This window comes from Cygnus olor (genome assembly GCF_009769625.2).
Source record: "Cygnus olor isolate bCygOlo1 chromosome W unlocalized genomic scaffold, bCygOlo1.pri.v2 SUPER_W4, whole genome shotgun sequence".
Lineage (NCBI taxonomy): Eukaryota > Metazoa > Chordata > Aves > Anseriformes > Anatidae > Cygnus > Cygnus olor.
Genome location: NW_024429075.1, coordinates 270,854 through 295,311, shown reverse-complemented (window position 1 = coordinate 295,311; position 24,458 = coordinate 270,854). Strand labels below are relative to the sequence as shown.

Below are 24,458 nucleotides of genomic sequence, written 5' to 3'. Positions count from 1 at the left end.
CCAGCTCTGGGTGGTGCCTTCATGAGTAAGAGGAAAGAATAGTCCTCTCAAAGCATGGAATCGAGCAGAATTTTTAAGGCTAGTTATAATTTCAGGCAATAGAGTTGTTTTAGGGCACAATCTGACATCTAAGAGTCCTTCAGTTCCAACTAGTGCTTAAAATAGTTCATGCTTGTTTTCTTGGTATGTGTCTATAAAAGTAATATATGGGAAGAATAGAAGCTACTATGGTAAGTAAACCTACTTCCCCCTTGGGAGTCTACGCCTGATAATGCAGAGTGAACACCCCCAACTCCTATTGACTTCATCTGAAGTAAAAGGCTTTTTGTATCTTAAAAGTGTAGCTGGTAGCAACACACTTTTAGACCCTGTCCTCTACTAGAGTCACTGTTCATTGAGTTTCTGAATGAATTATTGTTTGGGTTGTATTTGAAAGCCGGGGTAAGTGGTCTGCTTTCTTTTAATAATCTCCTTAATAAACAAAGAATGTTCTATAGGAATTTTCACAGTAGATGTAAAAACATTAATTTTCTTTCAGATGCTTCAGGCATGCTCAGTCCAACATCTACCAGTACCGTATGCAGCATTCCCACCTCTGATTTCTAATGATAATGATCCATTCCTTTTGCATCCTTCTCACCTCTCTCCACATCACCCATCTCATCTGACACTTCCAGGGCAATTTGTTCCCTTCCAAGCACAGCAGCCACGTTTGGTAAGTAATGCTTCTTATCGCCTCTCCTAAAAGAATTGGGTCTTGATCTGCAAATGATGCTCTTTTCCTTCTAATCAATGGCATTCTGGTTGAGAGAACAAATGGATCTGATTTAAAATAATAGGGTTTTGTAATAGTGCTACTTGAGCAAGACTTGTTTTGAAATTCATTTTGATTCTCTTAAGATTTCCTCAGCTGTTGTCCACTCAGTTTCCCTGGAGGCCTGTACTCCTGTCTGACGTAAGTTTGCTTCATGTACTACTCCTGCAAGTGGTGTTCTTCCAGGAAGTTAAAGAAAATATAGAGAAGACTGAAATGTAGTACAGCAGTAGTGTCAGAGAAAAAACTTTGTAGGGAACCCAGAAAGCACAAGGCATTATTCCTATTGCATGCTTTTATCACGTTATTCACAGTCGATCTAAAGTGACCATTATAACACCAACCAACCCAACCCAAGCCGCCACCACCACCACCACCACCCCCTCCCTGAACACCAGTGAGAAAAGTATTACTTAAACCTTCTATGGTCTATCTGGAACCTTTTTTTTCTCCCCTACTTATGCAAGTTATTGACTCTTTTCACTTAACGAAACTTGGCTGAAAAGCTAATGGCTCCATAATAGAGCATATGCAAACATAGGAGGAGATGCTATTTTGGACATGAGGGAAAAAATTACATTTTGTAATTTCTGCTTACTGATCTTCTGCCAGAGGTTACCTACACCCTTCTGCCTGTTTCTTCGGAGCTCTAGCAATATTTCATTAATATATAATTACAAAATAACTTCAGTATTAACAAATACTCCTCAGACTGATCAGTAACAAATGCTGCGTGTCAAATTTCATGTGCTGGCACTATTGCAATAATTTCATTATAGTCATTGGGGGAACAGTTCTGCGTAGTCTCTGGCAATCAGGATAAGTCTTTCCCCCAGAAAATGTCAGAGCTTCTTTCTTAACTTATATTGCTAATTTAACTTAAGGACCAGACTTCCTTTTTTAACTTTTAGCTTGATTTTTTGCTGTCAAATCTTACTAGAATTATTGCCTTAAAAATGCTGACTATGTAGTTTGTTCAGCAGAATGGGGAAACAATTTTCCTTTTCCTTTGCTTCCACAAGATGACTTTTATATCTGAATGTTTTAAAGCACGTGGAATTCAGTACCAGGAAAAGGTGAATAAGTGAAATGGTAGAGTTTATTTTTTTGTGAAAAATGATCGCCTCTCACTGAAGCGATCAGCTCCGGGCGGGTACATTCTGCAGCAAAGCGGGGGATCACGATGTACAGGGACCTTTCCTGAACCGGGGAAGCCCCAGAGGAGCGCAGAGACCCGACAGGGGCCGGCAGCTCGTGCGAGAGCGTCTGACGAGGCGTGGGCAGGGCCAGCAGTAACGACGCCCCCCCCGCCCCCCCCTCCTCCCGCGCTCCTGTATAAGCAGCCTCTACGGAGCGCGGCAAACAGAGCATGGCGCAGCAGTTAGCAGCAGTTAGCGCAGCAAATAGTGCGGGAGGGCGCACAGGGGGGCGCCCCTTTGAGGGGGGCTGTTCCACTGGCCAAGTGGGAGGTGTCGGTACACCTTGACCCCCATACCCGGATCTGTACGGGCCAAGGGCACAGCTAACAAAGGCAGCAAACAGACGCAGCAGTGTGGTGGTTTTACTCGGGTGGGCGGCCGAGCTCCACCACAACCGCTCTCTCACTCCCCCTCCTCAAAGAGGAACGGGGAGAAAATACAATGAAAAGGGCTCAAGGGTTGAGATAAGGACGAGGAGATCGCACGGTAATTATTGTGACGGGCAAAACAGACTCAGCATAGGGAGATAGTAAGATTTATTGCTAATTACTAACAAGCTGGAGAAGTGAGAAACAAAGGAAAGAAACTGAAAGCACCTTCCCCCCCATCCACCCTCTTCCACCTCCTCCCCCTGAGCGGCGCAGGGGAACGGGGGAATGGGGGTTATGGTCAGTCTATAGCGCTTCTTCGCCGCCGCTCCTTCTCAGTCACTCTTGTCCCCTGTGCTGTGGGGTCCCTCCCACGGGATGCAGTCCTTGCTGAACTGATCCGGCGTGGGCTTCCCACAGGCAGCAGCTCTTCAAGAACTGCTCCAGATATGGGTCCGTACCATGGGGTCCATCCCTCAGGAGCAAACTCCTCCAACCTGGATCCCCCACGGGCAGCAGCTCCTGCCAGGTCACCTACTCCTGCGTGGTCTCCTCTCCACGGGCTACAGGTCCAGCCCAGAATCTGCTCCGGTAGGGGTCTTCCACAGGCCGCAGTCTGCATTGGTGTAGGTCCACCTGCTCCACCGTGGTCTCCTCCACGGACTGCAGCGTGGAACCCTGCTCCACTGTGGTACTCCATGGGCTGCAGGGGGACAGCCTGCTTCACCATGGTCCTCACCACAGGCCGCAGGGGACTTCTGCTCCGACACCTGGAGCACCTCTCCCCCTCCTTCTTCACTGACCTTGGCGCCTGCAAGGCTGTTCCTCACTCCTCTCACTCTCCCAGCTGCTGTGTGGCGCAGCGTTTTTTTTCCCCTGTCTTGAATAAGCTCTCACAGAGGCGCAAAACAACATCGCTTATTGGCTCAGCTCTGGTCAGCAGAGGGGCCCTTACCAAACATGGGGCAGCTTCTAGATCCTTCTCACAGAAGCCACCCCTAGGGCCCCCTGCTACCAAAACCTTGCCTCGTAAACCCACTACAAGCAGTCTGCACAGAAGGGTGCAAGAGGGCACCTTTGTTTCCAATCCTAGTAGCATCTGCAACTTCAGAGATGGTCATGACACTGCAGAGCATATTCCCTGGTACTTGCTGGAGTCACTGCGTCAGCTATGGCAGAAGTGTCGACCCAGACAGACCCTCTGATGGCGGATGCATCTCTTCAGGTCTCAGGCTGCAGGGAGTGCTTGGTGCCCCCCCGGGAGGCCTGGGCTGACAGTCAGCTGTCCTGTAGAAGGTATGCTGTTGTCCACAAGCTGTGTCATCAGGTAAGGGAGTTACAAGAGGAAGTCAGCGGGTTGCAAAGTGTCTAAGAAGATGAGCAGGAGATAGACAGGGTGTTCATGGAGGCCATACAGCTCCAGGAGTCCCAACCCCATATAGCAGGGGAGTTGTCAGAGGACTCCGTTCCACATGAAGTGGTACATCATAACACTATAGAAGAGGGCTGGAAGCTGGTCACTTTTCATAGGAGGAGAAAGGCCGTTACTCCTCCTGAAGCCTTGCCACCAAGGAACAGGTTCAGTGCCCTCTAGGCTGAGGATGAACTGGGCAAAACTTCAGGGGAGGCAACTGGGCCTAGCAGGAACACCTGGAAGAAGCAGCGGATGATTGTTGTGGGTGACTCTCTGCTGAAAGGTACGGAGGCACCCATCTGCTGCCCTGACCTCTTGTCTAGAGAGGTTTGTTGCCTGCCAGGGGCTCGGATAAGAGACATCATGGAAAGGCTACCAAAGCTTGTCCATGAGTCAGACTATTACCCTCTGCTGCTTTTCTGTGTGGGCGCTAATGACACCAAGGGTACATTAGAAACCATCAAGAAGTACTTTAGAGCTCTGGGCATGGTGGTCAAGGGCCTGGGAGCCCAGGTCATTTTTTTCTTTAATACTTCCAGTGAGGGGGAAGGATGGGAGGAGGAGACGGATATTCCAAGTTAACGACTGGCTGCACCACTAGTGTTGGGAACAAGGATTTGGCTTCTATGACCATAGAACCCTGCTGAAGATCAAGAACTGATGGGGAGAGAAGGGATCCACCTCACTAGGAGGGGCACATGTGTCTTTGCAAACAGGTTGGCCAGCCTGGTAAGGAGGGCTTTAAACTAGGACAGATGGGGGAAGGGGAGGAATACAGATACAGGGTAGGTAGCAATAAGTGGCTGAAGTCAGGATGCCTCCAGTGGGTGCATGAAGCCGGGGAAGTGAGTGCAGGACATGACTATGAAGGATCCACGCATACTCCTCCTGGGAAGCCTATAGGCTCGATCACCTCCCTGAAATGCTTGTATAGCAATGTACGTAGCATGGGAAATAAACAGGATGAACTGGAGATCTGTGTGAGGTCGCAAGGCTATGATCTCATTGCAATTACAGAAACGTGGTGGGATAACTCAAATGACCGGAATGCTGTCATGGAGGGCTCTGTGCTTTTTTGGAAAGACAGGCCAGGAAGGTGAGGTGGTGGAGTTGCACTTTATGTGTGGGAGCAACTGGAATGCATCGAGCTCTGCCTAGAGGTGGATGAAGAGCGAGTTGAGAGCTTATGGGTAAGGATTAAAGGGCAGGCTATCATGGCTGATACTGTTGTGGGAGCTTGCTACAGGCTGCCTGATCAGGAAGAGGAGGTAGATGAAGCCTTCTACAAACAGCTGGAAGTAGCCTCACAATCACAGGCCTTGGTTCTCATGGGGGACTTCGGCCACCCTGATGTCTGCTGGGAAGACCATACAGCGAGGCACAAACAGTCCAGGAGGTTCCTGCAGAGCACTGATGATAACTTTTTGATGCAGGTGGTCGAGGAGACAACGAGGAGAGGTGTGCTGCTGCTGGACCTTGTACTTACAAACAGAGAAGGGCTGGTTGGAGATTTGAAGGTTGGGGGCAGCCTTGGCTGCAGTGACTATGAGATGGTGGAGTTCAGGATCTTACAAGGAGGAAGCAGGGCAAGAAGTAGGATCGCAACCCTGGACTTCAGGAAAGCAAACTTTGGCCTCTTCAGGGACCTACTTGGAGGAATCCCATGGGTCAGGGCCCTAGAAGGAAAGGAGGTCCAAGAGAGCTGCTCAGTATTCAAGCATCACTTCCTCCAAGCTCAAGATCTATGTATTCCTATGAGCAAAAAGGCAAGCAAAGGGGGCAGGAGACCTGCTTGGATGAGCAAGGAGCTCCTGGAAGGACTCAAATGGAAGAAGGAAGTATACGGAATGTGGAAAAGGGGACAGGCCACTTGGAAAGAATATAGGGACATTGTCAGAGGATGTAGGGATGTGACAAGGAAGGCCAAGGCCCATTTGGAATTAAATCTCGCAAGGGATGTCAAGGACAAGAAGGGCTTTTTCAAATATAGCAGTAGCAGAAGGAAGACTAAGGAATGTGAGCCCGCTGCTTAATGAGGTGGGTGCCCTGTTAACAAAGGATACAGAGAAGGCAGAGTTGCTGAATGCCTTCTTTGCCTCAGTCTTCACTGCTAAGACCAGCCCTCAGGAATCTCTGGCACTAGCAACAAGGGAGGAACAGCAAAAAGGGGTTTGGGGGGTGTGTGTGTGTCAGCACACAACAGTCACTTTCTGCCGCACCTTTTTCACACCTTTCCTCTGCTCCAGTGTGGGTTTTTCCATGGGCTGCAGTCCTACCAGGAAAATCTGCCCTGGCATGGATTCTCCACAGGCAGCAGTTCCTTCAGGAAATATCGATCTGTTCCAATATGGGTCCTCCATGGGTTGTAGGGAATATTTGCCCTGGTTCCATGGAGCACCTCCTCCCCCTCCTTGTCTAACCTTGGTGTTACCTCTGCTGATTCTCACTCTTTTTTGTTCCCTCCTACTCTCCATCCAGATTTTTTTTTCCCTTTTCTTAAATTGGTTTTCACAGAGGCTTCACTGATTGGCTCAGCTTTGGTGAATTGCCAAGCCAGCTAGAACTGGCTGTGTCTGACACAGGGCAGCTCCTGACCTCTTCCCACAGAGACTATCCCTGCAGCCACCACCACCACTAGCAAAACCTTGCCACATATACCCAATAAAACTCCACTAAAATTTCCACAACTCCTCATAACATATAATTAGATTGTGGCTTTTTGGTATTAAAAAAAGTCAATAGAACAAACCTTGTGTTTCTTTTAGCCACTTCAAAGGATAGACAATGAAGTAGAACTGTTTGGAGAACATCTTCCTATAGGAAGCTTTACCTACCCTCCATCAACTCATCCACCAACATTGACTTCCTCAGCTCCTTTCCAGTTCTTATCCCATGATCCTTTACACCAAGAAGTTTCATTTGGAGTTGTAAGTATTGCTTTTTTGTACTACATTTTCAGGCATGCTGATTTCAAGTTATTGATTTTTGCTCTAAGCTATAGTCATTTTATTAAGAAATGGTATTTTTGTAATTAAGTACTGGCTGCAGCTGTGGAAAGTCAGGGTGGTCGATTTTTAAGTTAGACTTACTTTACATATCTTGAAGCCTCAAACTTGGAAGAATGAAAACATGCTAACAAAATCTAAATGAAAACAAAAATGTAGTACTGGAGTACTACAATGGTGAACTGTCCACTGAAGGAGAAGATCTGGTTCAAGACCATCTAAGGAATGTGAAGGTGCACAAGTCCATGGGACCTGATGTGATGTTGTGGTGGTTTTACCCAGCTGGGCAGCTGAGCTCCACCAGAACCGCTCTCTCACTCCCCTTCCTCAAAGGGAAAGGGAGAGAAAATATGATGAGAAGAGCTCAAGGGTTGAGATAAGGACAGGGAGATCACTCAACAATTATCACAGGCTAAACAGACTCAGCGTAGGGAGATTAAAGAAATTTATTACCTATTACTAACAAGCTAGAAAAGTGAGAAACAAAGGAAAGAAACCAAAAGCACCTCCCCCCATCCACCCTCTTCCACCTCCTCCCCCCGAGTGGCACAAGGGAATGGGAAATGGGGGTTGTGGTCAGTCCGTAACACTTCGTCTCCACGGCTCCTTCATGGTCACTCTCTTCCCCTGCTCCAATGTGGGGTCCCTCTCATGGGATGCAGTCCTTCCCAAACTGATCTGGTGTGGGCTTCCCACAGGCAGCAGCTTTTCAAGACTGCTCCAAATATGGGTCCATACCATGGGGTCCATCTGTCAGAAGCACACTGCTCCAACATGAGTCACCCGTGGGCAGCAGCTCCTGCCAGGTCATCTGCTCCTGCGTGGTCTCCTCTCCACGGGCTACAGGTCCGGCCTGGAGCCTGATCCAGCAGGGGTTCTCCACAGGCTGGAGCCTCCTTAAGGGCAGATCTACCTGCTCCACTGTGGGCTCCTCCACAGGCTGCAGTGTGGAAATCTGCTCCACTGTGGTACACCATGGGCTGCAGGGGGACAACCTGCTTCACCATGGTCCTTTCCACAGGCCACAGGAGAACTTCTGGTCCGGCACCTGGAGCACCTCCTCCCTCTCCTTCTTCACTGACCTTGGTGTCTGCTGGGCTGTTTCTCACTCCTCTCTCCCCCAGCTGCTGTGGAGCAGCAGTTTTTTCCCCTGTCTTAAATATGCTCTCACAGAGGTGCAAACAACATCACTTATTGGCTCGTCTCTGGTCAGCAGTGGGGCCCTTTTAGATCTGGCTGGAAGAGTCTCTTCTCTAACATGGGACAGCTTCTGGATTCTTCTCACAGAGGCCACCCCTGCAGCCCCCCTGCTACCTTGCTACGTAAGCACAATAGAGCAATCCCAAGCACAAATACAGACTGGACAGAGAATGGGTTGAGAGCAGCCTTGAGGAGAGGGACCTGGGAGTACTGGTGGATGAAAAGCTCAACATGAGCTGGCAATGTGCGCTTGCAGCCCAGAAAGCTAACCGTGTCCTGGGCTGCATCAAAAGAAGTGTGGCCAGCAGGTCTAGGGAGGTGATTCTCCCTCTCTAGTCTGCTCTCGTGAGACCCCATCTGGAGTACTGTGTTCAGCTCTGGGGCCCCAGCACAAGAAGGACATAGATGTATTAGAATGAGTCCAGAGGAGGGCCACGAAGATGATCAAGGGGTTGGAGCACCTCTCCTATGAGGAGAGGCTGAGGGAATTGGGGTTGTTCAGCCTGGAGAAGAGAAGGCTCCAGGGAGACCTTATAGCAGCCTTCCAGGGGGCCTACAGGAAAGCTGTGAAGGGACTCTTTGTCAGGAAGTGTAGTGATAGGACAAGGGGGAATGGCTTTAATTACAAAAGTGTTGGATTAGACATTAGGAAGAAATTCTTTACTCTGAGGGTGGTGAGGCACTGGAACAGGTTTCCCAGAGAAGTTGTGGATGCCCCCTCCCTGGAAGTGTTCGAGGCCATGTTGGATGGGGCTTTGAGCAACCTGGTCTAGTGGGAGGTGTCCCTGCCAATGATCTAGATGATCTTTGAGGTCCCTTCAACCCAAATCATTCTATGATTCTATGAATCTTTGATCAATCCTTTTTCATAAAAGTAAATGCATCAAGGCCTCTGAATATCATTTCAGTAGTGGTGCATGAATTTTGGTTCTAAAAGTAAGCTTTTTTTTTCACTATTAAATATATATTAAAAATACAGTTTATATCTGTGTTACAATTCTTCACATGCCTCCATTTTAGCAGGCTGAGTTCTTATGTAAGTGAATTGAAGAGCTTTGCATGAAAATCAAAACATAGGAAAGTAGTGTCTTTTTCTCTTATGGAAAGAATGTGTTGAAACTTGAATGTCTATTTAGACGCTATTTAGATACACAACTTGTATTCTTTAAAATATTGAAAGGCTACAACCCCTTCTCCTGAAAGTAACTGAGCACAGCTCTGAATATGATTTATTTATTTATTCATTTCATACCTTGCTCTTTATTTAACATGAAGGTTTTGCTGTGGAGCATTCTGGCAGCACCCCCGTTGTGGTTTAACAGTGATGGGTAGCTGAGAACCGTCTTGCTGCTCTCTTACTCTCCCCCCTCAGAAGGATAGGGGGAAAAAATATGATAAAAAGTGCTCAAGAGTTGAGATAAGGACAGAGAGATCACTCACCAATTACCGTCACAGGGAAAACAGACTCAACATAGGGGAGATTAATGTAATTTATTGCCAATTAACAAGAAACTGGAGCAGTGAGAATTAAAAGCAAACTAAAAATACCTTCCCCAGCATCCACCCTCTTCTACCTCCTCCCCCTGAGCGACACAGGGAAATGGGGGTTACGGTTATTCCATAATGCTTTGTTTCTGCTGCTCCTTCATCCTCACTCTCTTCCCCAGCTCCAGAGTGGGGCACCATGGACTGCAGGGAGACAGCCTGCTCCATCATGGTCTTCTCCATGGGCTGCATGGGAACTTCTGCTTCCTCCCCCTTCTTCTTCAGTGACCTTAGTGTCTGCAGAATTATTTCTCTCAACATTTTCTCACTCTTCTCTCCCAGCTGCTGTTGTGCAGCAGTTTTTTTCCCTTTCTTAAATATGCTATCATGGAGGTGAAAACAGCATTGGCCAGTGGTGGGTCCCTTTTGGATCTGGCTGGAACTGGCTCCTCTGGACTGTTCTCACAGAGGCCACCCCTACAGCTACCAAGACCTTGCTAGATAAACCCAATCGTTGCTAAGTAAACTCAATACCGCCCCCAATGGATATTTGGCTTATACCAACAACAACAACAACAAAAAATGCTGTATATATGTTGTTTAAAAAAACTAATTCCTACACAACCAGTTACACAAGCCTGTACATAGCACCAGGTCGAAAGTCCTGGGCTCTTGATTTGCAACATGGTCATCAATTCAAGTCCTGTCTGTCCAAACCAGGCTACATATAAGCTAAGCCTTATAAAATGCTTATTAGTTAGCTTGCAAGTTTTTCTGATGAGCATTGTTACATTTTTTTCCTGCAGGATGGCATAATTGTATATTACTGATGAGATTTTCTGGTCAAAACAATTTTTCAGAGAGGCTGATGTGTTTTGGCTTGGATTTGTCTGGATTTTTTTTGGATAATGCCTTATTTAAAATGCATTTCAACATTCACATTTCATTTAATTTCATTATTAAATAAGACAAGAAAATATTGAAGTTTTTCTCCCTTTTTACAGCCTTACACACCTTTTATGCCTCGAAGACTCACAGGACGCAGTAGATACCAATCACAGCAAACAATACCACCACATCCATACCATTCCAGCCTATTACCATATGTGCTGTAAGTCCAAAGTACATTATACTTGTAGACTACTAAATAACTCTGTAAGCTAGCTGATCCCCTCAGTGTTGTTTTTTTTTTAATGTTTGGGCTCTTTCACAGAGTATAGACTGTTTAGCCAAACCCAAGGAGGAAGAAAACTTGTAGTTATATTTGAATTTTTCAGTCTATTTGAACAGCATACACACCTGAGCAAGTTAAAAACAAGTACAAGTGAAGAGCTTAAAGATAGTATAGTCTTGGGTTCTAATATGTTTCTTCTTTCTGTTGAAATCTCCTTAAAGATGTTCAATGTAGAGTGGTTACACTTGATTTTTGGCTGATCGCTATGGGTTATGCCCATAGTTACATCCTAAAGCCTATTTATGTAGGATAAAGATCTAACAGTGCTTACAAAGAAAAACAAAATAAAAACAAACAAACAAAAAACACCAAGCAAATAAATTTACTCTTAAATAATTGCTAAAACTTAATGAGGGGAACCTTCTGGGTGTGGGTGTTTTGTTTTGTTTTTTTCTTCTGAGTGACTAATCTGTTACAGCTTTTGAACTTCTGCACCTGATTAATGATTTCTGGTAAAGAAGGGATGGGAGAAGTAACATTAAGGGATTATCAGTAACCTTTTAAAGTAGATCCCATCTCCTGTAGTTTAGATGTGTGACATAGGATTTATTGTTCTTTGTAGGTTTGGTTTTTGAAATGAATACAACATGCTTGGAAAATGAGGATTTATTCTAAAGGTGGCATTGACAGGGAGATAATCCAACTTTGTCATTTGTTGTTTTGCAACAACATCTATAGTGTCTGAGTCCACAGTTTGACTTGCATCAAAATAGCACCAGGATCTATGATTCAGTGAAGTTGTTAAACGTTGCATTGTGCATTCTGACAAAGCCTGCTCTGATGTTATAGATACTTGCCTGTCTATTCAAGGACAGTGTATCACAACCATTCATGATTAATTAGATGACATTTATAGTGCTGTGGATATTTTATTTCTATGGATGCTCATTAAACTTTGACCCATATTACTATCTTGTAATGAAGATGCTTTTTTTAACAAAGGAAAAAAAAAAAAACAGAAAAATTACTCTCTTTTGCCTTTATATCTGAAGAGGTTATTCTCTGACCAAATCCATGTTATTTGGGAATTGTATACTTGGTTCTACTGTCAATGTGGAAGTTGGCCCAGCAGCATAATGTAATTATCTTCATTATGTGTATTAGAGTGCTTGAATACTTTTGTATCAGGGAGCTAGCTGAAATTGGGTTATTTATCTTTTTTATACTCTATTTAAATGAGTCAAATATAAAACAAGAAACTCTGTTCAATATTAATATTAACTCTGTGATGCAGGCTATCAAGAGATTAGTTTCTGTAATAACACTGAGCCTTATTGGAAGTATGAGTTGTCATTTCAATAAACATGCAATTTAAAAATATAATATAAGTATCAAAAAGTGGAATAATTATCTTTTTACTCCTTTTCTTTGAATTTTAATTCTTAATCGCAAGTTTAATATTGTTACTGATTCTTAGAATTTGATGATTTAAGAAGGATCAATAACATAATTCTACCTCTGCCATATGTGTGCATGCTTTCCCTCAGCAAGTTGAGTCTTACTGTTTGTTCTTCTGGCAGATCAGTGCTTCCAGTGTCACCTGCAGTTGGACCAGCTTTCAGTTTTGAGTTGGATGTGGAAGATGGAGAAGTGGAAAACTACGAGGTTGGTGTGTGAAGTAAAAATTCACGAGAAACAGAGATTAACTCAGTACATGAAGTTAAATGGCCTTTTGCTTTTCAAAGACTAACCCAGGATTAAATAAATGCAATTTTTATGGAGACAGAATCTAGAAACATAGAATATCCTGAGTTGGAAGGGACCCACAAGAATCATTGAATCCAACTCCTGGCTCCACACAGGACTACCTAAAAATTAAACTGTATGTCTGAGAGCATAGTCCAAACACTTCTTGAACTCCATCAGTCTTGCTGCTGTGACAACTTCCCTGGGGTTCACTGTTCCAGTGCCCAAAACATTCTTTTCATACTAGTTTCTAACACTAGATGTTAGAAATACTATGACTTTGTATCTATTGCCTTTCCACAGAATCTATTATTTCAGATTAGCAAAGGTAAAACTCCTCAACTTTCCATTCTAGATGCAACTCTTCTTTTTGCATTTTACTTGATTTTTAAATATCGAGCATAAATATCCTATTCTTTTGAATATATTATAACAGTGCTTTTTACGTGCCTTGCTAACTTTACAGATTAGTGTTAACATTATAGGATGAATTCAGCTGAATGTGATGTTGACAAGAATCTCTTAATACACATTTTCTTCTGACAATAAGGAGAGTACAGCAAGTGACATATTTTGAAATAAAATATCATTGGTGTCAGAAAACTGAGGGCTGATCCCAACTCTTTTTCTTGCTGCTTCTCAGGCTGTTGGATTCCCATCATATTCAGTTCAGAAAGCCTCAGCTGCCACCTACCCCTCCTCATATATCTCTTTTGCCTTGCTTCTTCTCAAAGTTGTGTATTTATGCAGTTGCATAGCATTTACAATGTAATGACAAGCTCTCCTATAATGATTCTTGTGCTAGTTAAAAGAAGCATTATCTGGTAGCTGAGATGTTGGGTTCCAGGTTTTGGGCTATTTGAGTTCTGTCTGTGATCTGTACTCTTTGCATCTTTCATCAAATATCTTAACTTATGTGTTTCAGTTCTCTATCAAATTGATAGTGATGCTTTTCTGGAGCCCCTCATGAGGGAGCAGAAATTATTTACATGAGGAGCACTTAGGTACAGTTTTCTACCTGTACAAATTAGTACAAAATTTAATCAGAAAGTGTCTCCTTTTCCATTTGATGTCATGCCCTTGTTTCCAAAGGTTCGACATAAATTCTTCATGTCTCAGTTCAGCTAGCCCAAGAAGTGGAATGGGAGTCAAAAGTTGTCCCTTTTAACTCTTGGCTTCACACATAGATCTAGGCTCATTGCATATCCCTAGAAAGCAAGTTTGGTGACATTTTCTTCTGGTTACTCACACTACTGGAGTTGGGGTGGTGGTGGGGTTCCCTTACAAAGCAAAACATGTATCAAGCTGTGAATGCAGCTGCAGTTGTATAATGGATGTTTGAAAATCCCAAAGATACTATCGTATGCAGTTCAGAATGATTTATCAATGATCAAACCTTAAAAGACATATTTCCATAGTGCTTGCAGTTGCAGAGAGAGAGAAGACTAAATATCTCCTGATGGAGAGTTGGATTGTGCTACCTGGTGGGATACTGACAAGGCAGAAGAAATCAATCCTGGTAGAGCTGGAGCTTGTTTGAGCAATGAATGTTAAAAAGCCCAATTTCCTTGGGTTTTAGGCACTGCTGAATTTGGCAGAACGTCTAGGAGAAGCCAAACCTCGAGGACTGACAAAGGCAGACATAGAACAGCTTCTATCTTACAGGTTCAATCCAAACAACCACCAATCGGAACAGACGTTGTAAGTACACCTATCTCAAATTTGCATACTTTACATGACTGTGTTTCCATTCCTTTAGGCTGCAGCCTCAACTGGATAAATACTGTAACACAAGCACTCCAAAAGCACACAAATAAAAATGATAAATTATCTTAAACCATTTTTCAAATCAGATATTGTTTTTCTTGGCTTTAAAATTCTGTACAGTCTCACTTAAATTAGATGTTCACTTTTAGTTAATTGGTATTTTTTTAAGTCTTCCAAATTTTTATTTGCCATACTAGGTATTAAAAGGGCATCATCAACATGGAATTCAACCTATATTGAAATATTTTCCAAGTGCTAAAATTTCAAGTTCTCCTGGAAGAGCTTTTGAGAGTATTTGAGGTTAACAGTTATATTCTGTTATTTTTAGGATTAATTCTGTTTAAAAGATCTACATAAAGAGAAATGAGCTATAGGTGTGAGGCATTGAAAGTGATATAGAGAGCTGTCAAATGTTTGAAATTAAACAAGATAACAGCTCTGTTAAAGTTATCTGTTAAGGTATCTGTTAAACAGTAATCTGTTAAGTTATCTGTTAAACAAGTTAACAGATAACTTAAGTTGATAATGTCCCTGGGGAAGAAATGTATTAATAAAACATGTACAACTGAATATAGATGCAATTTAAGGGAAACATTTTTCATACTAAAAATGTGAGGGAGATGTGGGGATGTTCAGCCTGAAGAAGAGAAGGCTCCAGGGTGACCTTATTGCATCTTTTCAGTACTTAAAGGGGGCTTATAAAAAGATGGAGAACAACTTTTTGCTCAGTCAGACAATGAAAGGACAAGGGGGGATGGTTTTCAACTAAAAGACGGGAGATTTAGATTAGATGTTAGGAAGAAATTCTTCACTCAGAGGGTGGTGAGGCACAGATTGCCCAGAGAAGTTGTGGATGCCTAATCCCTGAAGGTGTTCAAGACCAGGTTGGACGAGGCCTTGGGCCAACCTGATCTAGTGGGTGGCATCCCTGCCCATTGCAGGGGGAGGTTGGAACTGGATTATCTTTAAAGTCCTTTCTAACCCAAGCCTTTCTATGATTCTATGATTCGACCAACCTCGTAGCCTTCTATGATGGCATCACCAGCTGGGTAGACGGGGGGAGAGCAGTGGATGTCATCTACCTTGACTTTAGCAAGGCTTTTGATACTGTCTCCCATGACATCCTGCTAGCAAAGCTGAGAAAGTGTGGGATAGACGAGTGAACAGTAAGGTGGGTTGAGAACTGGCTGACTGGCCGAGCTCAGAGGGTGGTGATCAGCAGCGCAGAGTCCGGCTGGAGACCTCTGACTAGCGGCGTTCCCCAGGGGTCGATGCTGAGTCCGGTCTTGTTCAACATCTTCATCGACGACCTTGACGAGGGAATAGTGTTCACCCTCAGCAAGTACGCTGATGATACAAAGCTGGGAGGAGTGGCCGACACGCCAGAAGGCTGTGCTGCCATTCAGCAAGACCTGAAGAAACTAAAGAAGAAACTAAATGAGGTTTAACAAGAGCAAGTGTAGAGTCCTGAACCTGGGAAGGAACAACCGCATGTATCAGTACAGGCTGGGGGATGACCTGCTGGAGAGGAGATCTGAGGAGAAGGACCTGGGGGTCCTGGTGGACGACAGGTTGACCATGAGCCAGCAGTGTGCCCTGGTGGCCAAGAAGGCCAATGGGATCCTGGCGTGCATAAAAAAGGAGCGTGGCCAGCAGGTCAAGGGAGGTGATCCTCCCCCTCTACTCTGCCCTAGTGTGCTGGTTTTACTCGGGTGGGCGGCCGAGCTCCACCACAACCGCTCTCTCACTCCCCCTCCTCAAAGAGGAACGGGGAGAAATTACAATGAAAAGGGCTCAAGGGTTGAGATAAGGGCAGGGAGATTGCGCAGTAATTATTGTGACAGGCAAAACAGACTCAGCATAGGGAGATAGTAAGATTTATTGCTAATTACTAACAAGCTGGAGAAGTGAGAAACAAAGGAAAGAAACTGAAAGCACCTTCCCCCCCATCCACCCTCTTCCACCTCCTCCCCCTGAGCGGCGCAGGGGAACGGGGGAATGGGGGTTATGGTCAGTCTATAGCGCTTCTTCGCCGCCGCTCCTTCTCAGTCACTCTTGTCCCCTGTGCTGTGGGGTCCCTCCCACGGGATGCAGTCCTTGCTGAACTGATCCGGCGTGGGCTTCCCACAGGCAGCAGCTCTTCAAGAACTGCTCCAGATATGGGTCCGTACCATGGGGTCCATCCCTCAGGAGCAAACTCCTCCAACCTGGATCCCCCACGGGCAGCAGCTCCTGCCAGGTCACCTACTCCTGCGTGGTCTCCTCTCCACAGGCTACAGGTCCAGCCCGGAATCTGCTCCGGCAGGGGTCTTCCACAGGCCGCAGCCTCTGTCAGTACAGGTCCACCTGCTCCACCGTGGTCTCCTCCACGGGCTGGAGCGTGGAACCCTGCTCCACTGTGGTACTCCATGGGCTGCAGGGGGACAGCCTGCTTCACCATGGTCCTCACCACAGGCCGCAGGGGACTTCTGCTCCGACACCTGGAGCACCTCTCCCCCTCCTTCTTCACTGACCTTGGCGCCTGCAAGGCTGTTCCTCACTCCTCTCACTCTCCCAGCTGCTGTGTGGTGCAGCGTGTTTTTTTTTTCCCCCCTGTCTTAAATATGCTCTCACAGAGGCGCAAACAACATCGCTTATTGGCTCGGCTCTGGTCAGCAGTGGGGCCCTTACCTAACATGGGGTAGCTTCCAGATTCTTCTCACAGAAGCCACCCCTATGGCCCCCTGCTACCAAAACCTTGCCACGTAAACCCACTACACCTGGTCAGGCCTCACCTGGAGTACTGTGTCCAGTTCTGGGCTCCCCGATCCAAAAAAAGACAGGGATCTCCTGGGAAGAGTCCAGCGGAGGGCCACAAAGATGATACGGGGCCTGGAGCATCTTCCCTATGAGGAAAGGCTGAGACACCTGGGTCTGTTCAGCCTTGAGAAGAGAAGACTGAGAGGGGATCTTATTAATGTTTACAAATATCTTAATTGTGGGAGACAGAGGGATTTGGCCAACCTCTTTTCAGTGGTCTGTGGGGACAGGACAAGGGGCAGTGGCCACAAAATGGATCACAGGAAGTTCCGCACCAACATGCAAAAGAACTTCTTCATGGTGAGGGTGACAGAGCACTGGAACAGGCTGCCCAGGGAGGTTGTTGAGTCTCCTTCTCTGGAGATATTTAAGGCCCGTCTGGATGCCTACCTGGGCAACCTGCTCTAGGGAACCTGCTTTGGCAGGGGGGTTGGACCCAATGATCTCTTGAGGTCCCTTCCAACCCCTACAATTCTGTGATTCTGTGATTCTATGATTCTATGATTCTGTGATTTATTCAATTATGGCTTTGAAAAATACTCAGAACAGGTTTTCTGTTGTTTTTTAATTTTATTATTTTAATATAGCGAAAATTAAACTCAAAACTGAAACATGTTTGTAGTATATTATATTATATTAACTCCAATATTTGAATTATGGTAATACAATATATTTACTACTAGGGCCAGTGAACTCTTGTGGGTATGAGTTTGAGCCCATGACTGCTTTGGGATTTGAACCCATGGTGAACAAAACAAAAAGTAATTCTCATTTTACACTGGTATCCAAGAGCTATACCCACAAAAGTTTGCTTGCTGTAGATACTCCAGTGGTTTAAAAAAAAAAACAAAAAAAACTTTTGCAGACACACCTTATAAGTTATAGAATCATAGAATCATAGAGTCATAGAATGGTTTGGGTTGAAGGGACCTCAAAGATCATCTAGTTCTAACCCCCCTGCCATCGGCAGGGACACCTCCCACTAGACCAGGTTGCTCAAAGCCCCATCCAACATGGCCTCGAACACTTCCAGGGAGGGGGCATCCACAACTTCTCTGGGAAACCTGTTCCAGTGCCTCACCACCCTCAGAGTAAAGAATTTCTTCCTAATGTCTAATCCAACACTTTTGTAATTAAAGCCATTCCCCCTTGTCCTATCACTACACTTCCTGACAAAGAGTCCCTTCACAGCTTTCCTGTAGGCCCCCTGGAAGGCTGCTATAAGGTCTCCCTGGAGCCTTCTCTTCTCCAGGCTGAACAACCCCAATTCCCTCAGCCTCTCCTCATAGGAGAGGTGCTCCAACCCCTTGATCATCTTCGTGGCCCTCCTCTGGACTCATTCTAATACATCTATGTCCTTCTTGTGCTGGGGCCCCAGAGCTGAACACAGTACTCCAGATGGGGTCTCACGAGAGCAGACTAGAGAGGGAGAATCACCTCCCTAGACCTGCTGGCCACACTTCTTTTGATGCAGCCCAGGACACGGTTAGCTTTCTGGGCTGCAAGCGCACATTGCCAGCTCATGTTGAGCTTTTCATCCACCAGTACTCCCAGGTCCTTCTCCTCAAGGCTGCTCTCAACCCATTCTCTGTCCAGTCTGTATTTGTGCTTCGGATTGCCCTGGCCCAGATGCAGGATCTCACACTTGGCCTTATTGAAGTTCTTGAAATTCACATGGGCCCACCTCTCAAGCCTGTCAAGGTCCCTCTGCATGGCATGCCTTCCCTCCAGCATGTCAGCTGCATGACACAGCTTGGTGTCATCAGCAAACTCGCTGAGGGTGCTCTCTCCATGCATGTACTCACTATTCATGTCACCAACAAAGATGTTAAACAGTTCCAGTCCCAGTTCTGACCCCTGAGGAACACCACTCATTGATGATATCCACTTGGACCTTGAACAATTGACCGCAACTCTTTGAGTGCGACCATCCAGACAATTCCTTATCCACCAAGTGGTCCATCTATCACATCCACGTCTCTCCAATTTAGAGACAAGGATATCATGGGGGATAGTGCCAAATGCTTTGCACACGTCCAGGTAGATGATGTCTGTTGCTCTTCCCCTACTCACCAATGCTGTAACCCCACCATAGAAGGCCATCAGATTTGTCAGTCACGATCTGTCCTTAGTGAAGCCATGTTGGCTGTCACCATTCACCTCCTTATTTTCCATGTGCCTTAGCATTGTTTCCAGGAGGATCTGCTCCATAATCTTGCCAGGCACAGAGGTGAGACTGGCTGGCCTGTAGTTTCCCAGGTCTTCCTTTTTTTCCCTTTTTTAAATGGGGGTTGTTTCCCCTCTTCCAGTCAGTGGAAACTTCACCGGACTACCACAACTTCTCAAATATGATCAATAGTGGCTTAGCAAAGTTGCCTATAGAATTTAAGTTATTGTTATGAAATCAGAAAATTTAAAGATATTTGCTTTATTTTTTTTAGGTGCGTAGTGTGTATGTGTGACTTTGAGTCGAGGCAGCTACTTAGAGTCTTACCCTGTAACCACGAGTTTCATGCCAAGTGTGTTGATAAATGGCTTAAGGTAAATGAAATAAAATCTGTGTTGGATGCAATTTATAATGTCCTAGTTTGTAGTTTCTGTTTTGCTTTAATTTTATGCTGCATTTCACGTCTTGTTTCTCATTTTTAATATTTAGGCTCCATAGTAACAAAAAAGTGCAGAAGCTGAATTTATCTTCTTTTTGCTGTCTCCTTACACTATAGAAATATTATTTTTAGTGATTAACAAAAGATATTTATTTCTAATAATATTTGGAATAGGGTCATTTTTAAAGGAATTTGAGAATGATCTTCACTGGTAGAAAGCACTCCTATCAGAATCCGTCCCATCACTATGAATTTCAGTTCTTGGGGCAAGTAAAAAAATAACTGTTTTAATATGTATCATGAATGATTGAGAGTACTTACAGAAGGAAATATCATACACATTTCAGAAAAAAAAGTAAATCCTAACTATAATTTAGGGTGCACATCTTAGTTTTGATGGCTTTATAGCCAAGAAGCTTGGCTTTATAGCCAAGGTTTTGATAAACTTTTAATGACACTGTAAATCCTTTTCTTCTAAATGCGGTTCAGTTCAGCTATAAATTTTCTATTTAATATTTCTTATAATAATTTCAGTTTGTTGTGCAGCTCTGTGTTCTTATGTTACAGAAAGTTAGTTTGCCTGAAGTTGAGAGCATACACATTGCAGCATATGATGCATTATTATTATGTGTATCTTAATCATCTTTGCACCAGTTATGTTAAGATGCAAAGGGGAATTAATTTCATGAAAAAAACAAGAGCAATTAGTCGAACAGGGGTTCAGAAATTATGTGCAGTCTCCATCCTGGATATTTTCAGAACCTAACTGGAGAAAGCCCTAAGTAACCCGGTCTGACCTTACAGCTGACCCTGCTTTGAGCAGGAGGTTCTTTCCAATCTGAATTATTTCATGAATTGGTGCATTCTGAACAAGTTTTTCACTGAAGGTCTAAACTTAAACCTTTTACACAAGGCAAGCTTTGAAGCTGTTTAGTCTGGCTGTGTGTTAATAAAAACCCTCCTCTTTCCCCTCCCCTCAGCTCAGCTTTCTAGCTTTGGCCAAGCCTGCATGGTAGACTTCTGCTCTTCTACTTGGATAATGGGGTAGTGAGAGCCTAAAAAGCTGTAATTCATGACAAATAGAGCTAGTAAGACTAGTATACCTTAATATAGGACACTTTTTTCCACCTTTGTCTTGCTTCTCTGGTGGCAGTGGGTTTCTCTGCCCGCTGTATATTTCTTTTTAATAGCATAACTTTGAGTTTACAAACCTATCAGGTCATTTTCACATATTCTAAAGTAATGCAAAAAGGGCACACACAGGGTTTATCTTTTTTATTGTCCCCTTTGGGTACTCTTGATCACTTAGAGTGGCAATTTCATTTTGTTTCTGTGTTGCAGACGCAGTTACCTTAACAAGTGTATTTGTCAGTACATTAAACTTTATTTCTGGTTTTACAGGCAAATCGTACCTGCCCAATTTGTAGAGCTGATGCTTCAGAAGTGCATCGTGATTCAGAATGACTAATCTAAGAGTACAAATCTACTTTGGGTGTTCCTAGTCATGTGCATGTATGAACTGTCCATTGAACTTACCCATGTAGCTTCCAGCATTCCCTTTACAAAAAGAGTCAATGGACCTTTCTTTGCACTGTGCAACTTAATCGATTATAAAGCTTATAGTTAGTCTTCACAACTGTGGGATTGCTATACTAACCATTTGATTGGAACTCCAAAGACTTTTTTTTAGCTTAATTTTGTTTGTGCACTAACTTTTCCTGTTTTTTGTGTGATCATTCTGAGTGACGCTGCAAGAGTACAGTGGACATGATCTTTTAGCATGTGCTTTTATAAAAAGTGGTAGCTCCAAACAACATATCAGTCTACTTTCAGATACTGTGAATGGACACGAATGGTGTGTGTCTGTGTGTTTGTTTGAGTGGATGTGTGGAGTGTGCTTCTGACTGGGTGTGCTTGTGTTTGAAAACATATATACCAACATGTACTAAGAGTGTATGTATGTATTGTTATTTATGCTGCAATGTATAATCTTATGTTATTTAAACAGTATTAGTACTGTACACTGGTTTCTTTCCTCATGCTTGGAGTCACACACTGAATGCAGAGGGTGCTGCAATTATAGACATTTAATATTTCATTCCCAATGTACTTAATGGCATAAAAAGACTTTTAACTTGCTATTGAGATGTTATGTTTCCCCTTTATTGGAGGGTTTTAAGTGTACCTCTAAAGAGAGTTTGTATACAATTAAAATAACTTGTAAGAGGTTATGATTTTATTCCTGTGAACAAAATGAACAAAATAAAATTGTTAAAGTTTTCTCAGAGAAGTAGAACTTTCTATTTTTGTGCATCAAAAGAGTTGGTGGTCATTTACTGCTAAAATACAGTTGTCTTAAAGTGCTGCTTCTTAGCCTTCTGTATTTTCTGATAGGCTTGGCATGAAAAAATTTCCCATATTTCCTTTTCTGTCAAGTCTCCAAAGTGTTCCACTGTAGGAGAAGAGCAAATTGGTACACCATCCAGAACAAATAATACTGTGAAATGGGAGGTAACCTTCTCTGACTGCCTTACAAATAATGTTTTCAGTTGTGTAGTTGAATATGTTGACTTCTTTAACATCTCAGGCTGTTAGGAACTTAGATGTTTCAGTGAAATAACTGGGTCTAAACATCCCATAGTTAATCAAGGGATGCAATTTTTGCCATCAAAATGTTTACTCCTAAATTTAGTGACGGTACCTTGGTTATAATAGCACAAGTGACACAACTACCAATGTTGCTATAACTTGCTGCTGGTCTGAGCTTTGTTTGTTCTTTGTCATTTCTGATACTTTTCTATGCTGCTATGTTTGAGTATCAGTTATATTTTCAAACAATGTTATTTTTTTCTATGCTGCTTGCCCTTCTTTGAAGGCATTGCGTTAAGGGGGTGTAGCCGATTAACCATTATGGGTCTGGTCTGATTCAGGATACTGAACTATCACGGTCACAGATTCATCAATAACGTATTAACCAATGTGGGTCCGGTCAGATTCAGAATACTGAACTATCATGGTCACGGATTCACCAACAACGTAACACACCCTCACTCTACTCTCGTTCAATGAGAACTATCACGGCTAGGAACAATGCGATTAAGTGCAATTATGATGTAAAAGCAGCAGCCATAGTGAGAGCAGATATAACCTCCACTCCTACTAGAATATACTTTTTTCCACCCGATGGTTGCAATGGGCCAATATAATCAATCTGCCAGGAGTGCCACAACGTTTTCCTGTCCCAAATGTGCAAGGGGGGTGCCTTACCCGGATGGTCTTTGTTAAGCTGCAAACGACATTGGGAACAGGCAGTCACCACCAGTTCACACAATTTAACTGATATAGGCTATCCTCGGGCTATACCTTCCTGGTACAAATCAGCCCGTCCGATGTGGCTGCGCTTAACATGTAACCATTCGAGTAAACGTTCCCATTCTTGGTTATCATTGGTGACATCAATTTGTCGCAACCATGTGAGGCTGTCCGCATGCTGATTAAATTGAGCAGCTATGGAGTTTGACTGATCGTCTCCTTTCACCCATCCTAGATGTAGCGTTCGCTGTTTTCCTATCTCTAACAGTTGTTTCCAACTTTCAGTTTGCCAGACTGGAACTCCGTTCAGCTGCCAATCACTAACTGTCCAGTGGCCTATCCACTCAGTGGCTCCTTTAAAAACAGCATATGAGTCAGTATAGATATGGGTAGCACCATGTTGTGCAGCTAATAGAACTGCTCTAAGTTCCTCTACCTGTGCACTGCCTTCACCTGTTTCAATCAGTTTTTCTCCTGTTGCTACTTCCAATGCCACAGCTTTGTATTTCCACTTATTGTTCTCCCTATGGGACGAGGCATCTGTAAACCACACTCCTGGAGGTGCTTCCTGAATTGGGGATGGTTTAGTCGGTGTAGACTGGAACAAGAGGGTACTATCTATGTCCTTTTGTAGTTTAGATATTTTAGTACTACCCTCGGTGATTGATTGGCATAATCTCATTAATACCTTCCAGATAGGCATACCATTTACGAACCGTTGGTTTCTGAGCAATGCCAGCAGGTGGTGTTGTTCCTTTACGGACTATGCCCAGGAGAAGGAAAGGTCCCTGGACGAAAACATTTTGCTTTCTCCTTATCTGTTCTGCCCGTTTTACTGCTCGCACTAGGGACAATAAACCCTTCTCAAGATCCGAATATCTCCTTTCGGTGTCACTAAAAGAGTGGGAGGTAAACTTTAGTGGTCTTTCTGGTACCTCTGGCCCCCTTTGCCATAGGTTACAATGAGAGCCATGTTCACTGAACCCCCATTCCACGTAAATAGGGTCAGTCGGGTGTATGGGACCAAGCTGCTGGAACAACCTCAATTCCTTTATTAACAATTCTAATGCACTGGTATGTTGTTCAGTCCATTCCCATGATTACACAATGGGCGCACAATAATAGCAAAACCTGGGATGTGTTTGCACCAATAACTTAAAGATCCCAGTCCTTGTTGTAATTCCTTTATGCTAGAAGGCCTTTGTCCATGTTCTATTTTTTCCAGCGTGTCCTGAGGAATAGAAGCAGCTCCATTTGATTCGTGGAAGAACTCTATAACTCAAAGCAAATAAGTTATAAAGTAAGTATGTGGTTTATTTCGGCGCCGGGCGCATGTGGGATAGCTCCCAAAGGCATGCGCACCTTAATGCGGCAACTTGCTTTGGTTATATGCAGTAAAAAGTTACATATGCATGAAGTTTCCCAATACGCCTATACATATTCATAACCTATCCCCGCTTTGTATTAAAATTAGCTCCAAGAAGTCATTTCCATAAACTCCTCCCATCTGCGCCTGCGCAGTGCCTTCTGGTGGTGGTCATTCGGGGGGGGGGGTCGTGGGGATGAAGG

General features: G+C 44.1%; 1 protein-coding gene and 1 long non-coding RNA gene across 2 annotated transcripts in view; one reads left to right on the top strand and one right to left on the bottom strand.

Moving 5' to 3' along the window:
• The window catches only part of LOC121062966 (E3 ubiquitin-protein ligase RNF38-like), a 29,014-nt gene extending 14,850 nt beyond the window's left edge, over window positions 1-14,164 (top strand). The window contains exons 2-6 of the mRNA XM_040543273.1: window positions 539-715; window positions 6,561-6,722; window positions 10,490-10,596; window positions 12,240-12,324; window positions 13,985-14,164. Coding sequence (XP_040399207.1) covers window positions 539-715; window positions 6,561-6,722; window positions 10,490-10,596; window positions 12,240-12,324; window positions 13,985-14,110 — 657 coding nt within the window. The 3' untranslated portion in view covers window positions 14,111-14,164. The remainder of the gene's footprint in view (window positions 1-538; window positions 716-6,560; window positions 6,723-10,489; window positions 10,597-12,239; window positions 12,325-13,984) is intronic.
• Window positions 14,165-19,418: 5,254 nt separating this feature from the next.
• On the bottom strand, window positions 19,419-21,806 carry LOC121062970. The gene is made up of 3 exons (XR_005815765.1): window positions 20,977-21,806; window positions 20,340-20,343; window positions 19,419-19,506 (listed from the first exon to the last, which is right to left on the bottom strand). It is a non-coding gene; the product is annotated as an uncharacterized LOC121062970 (long non-coding RNA).
• Window positions 21,807-24,458: the final 2,652 nt, after the last annotated feature.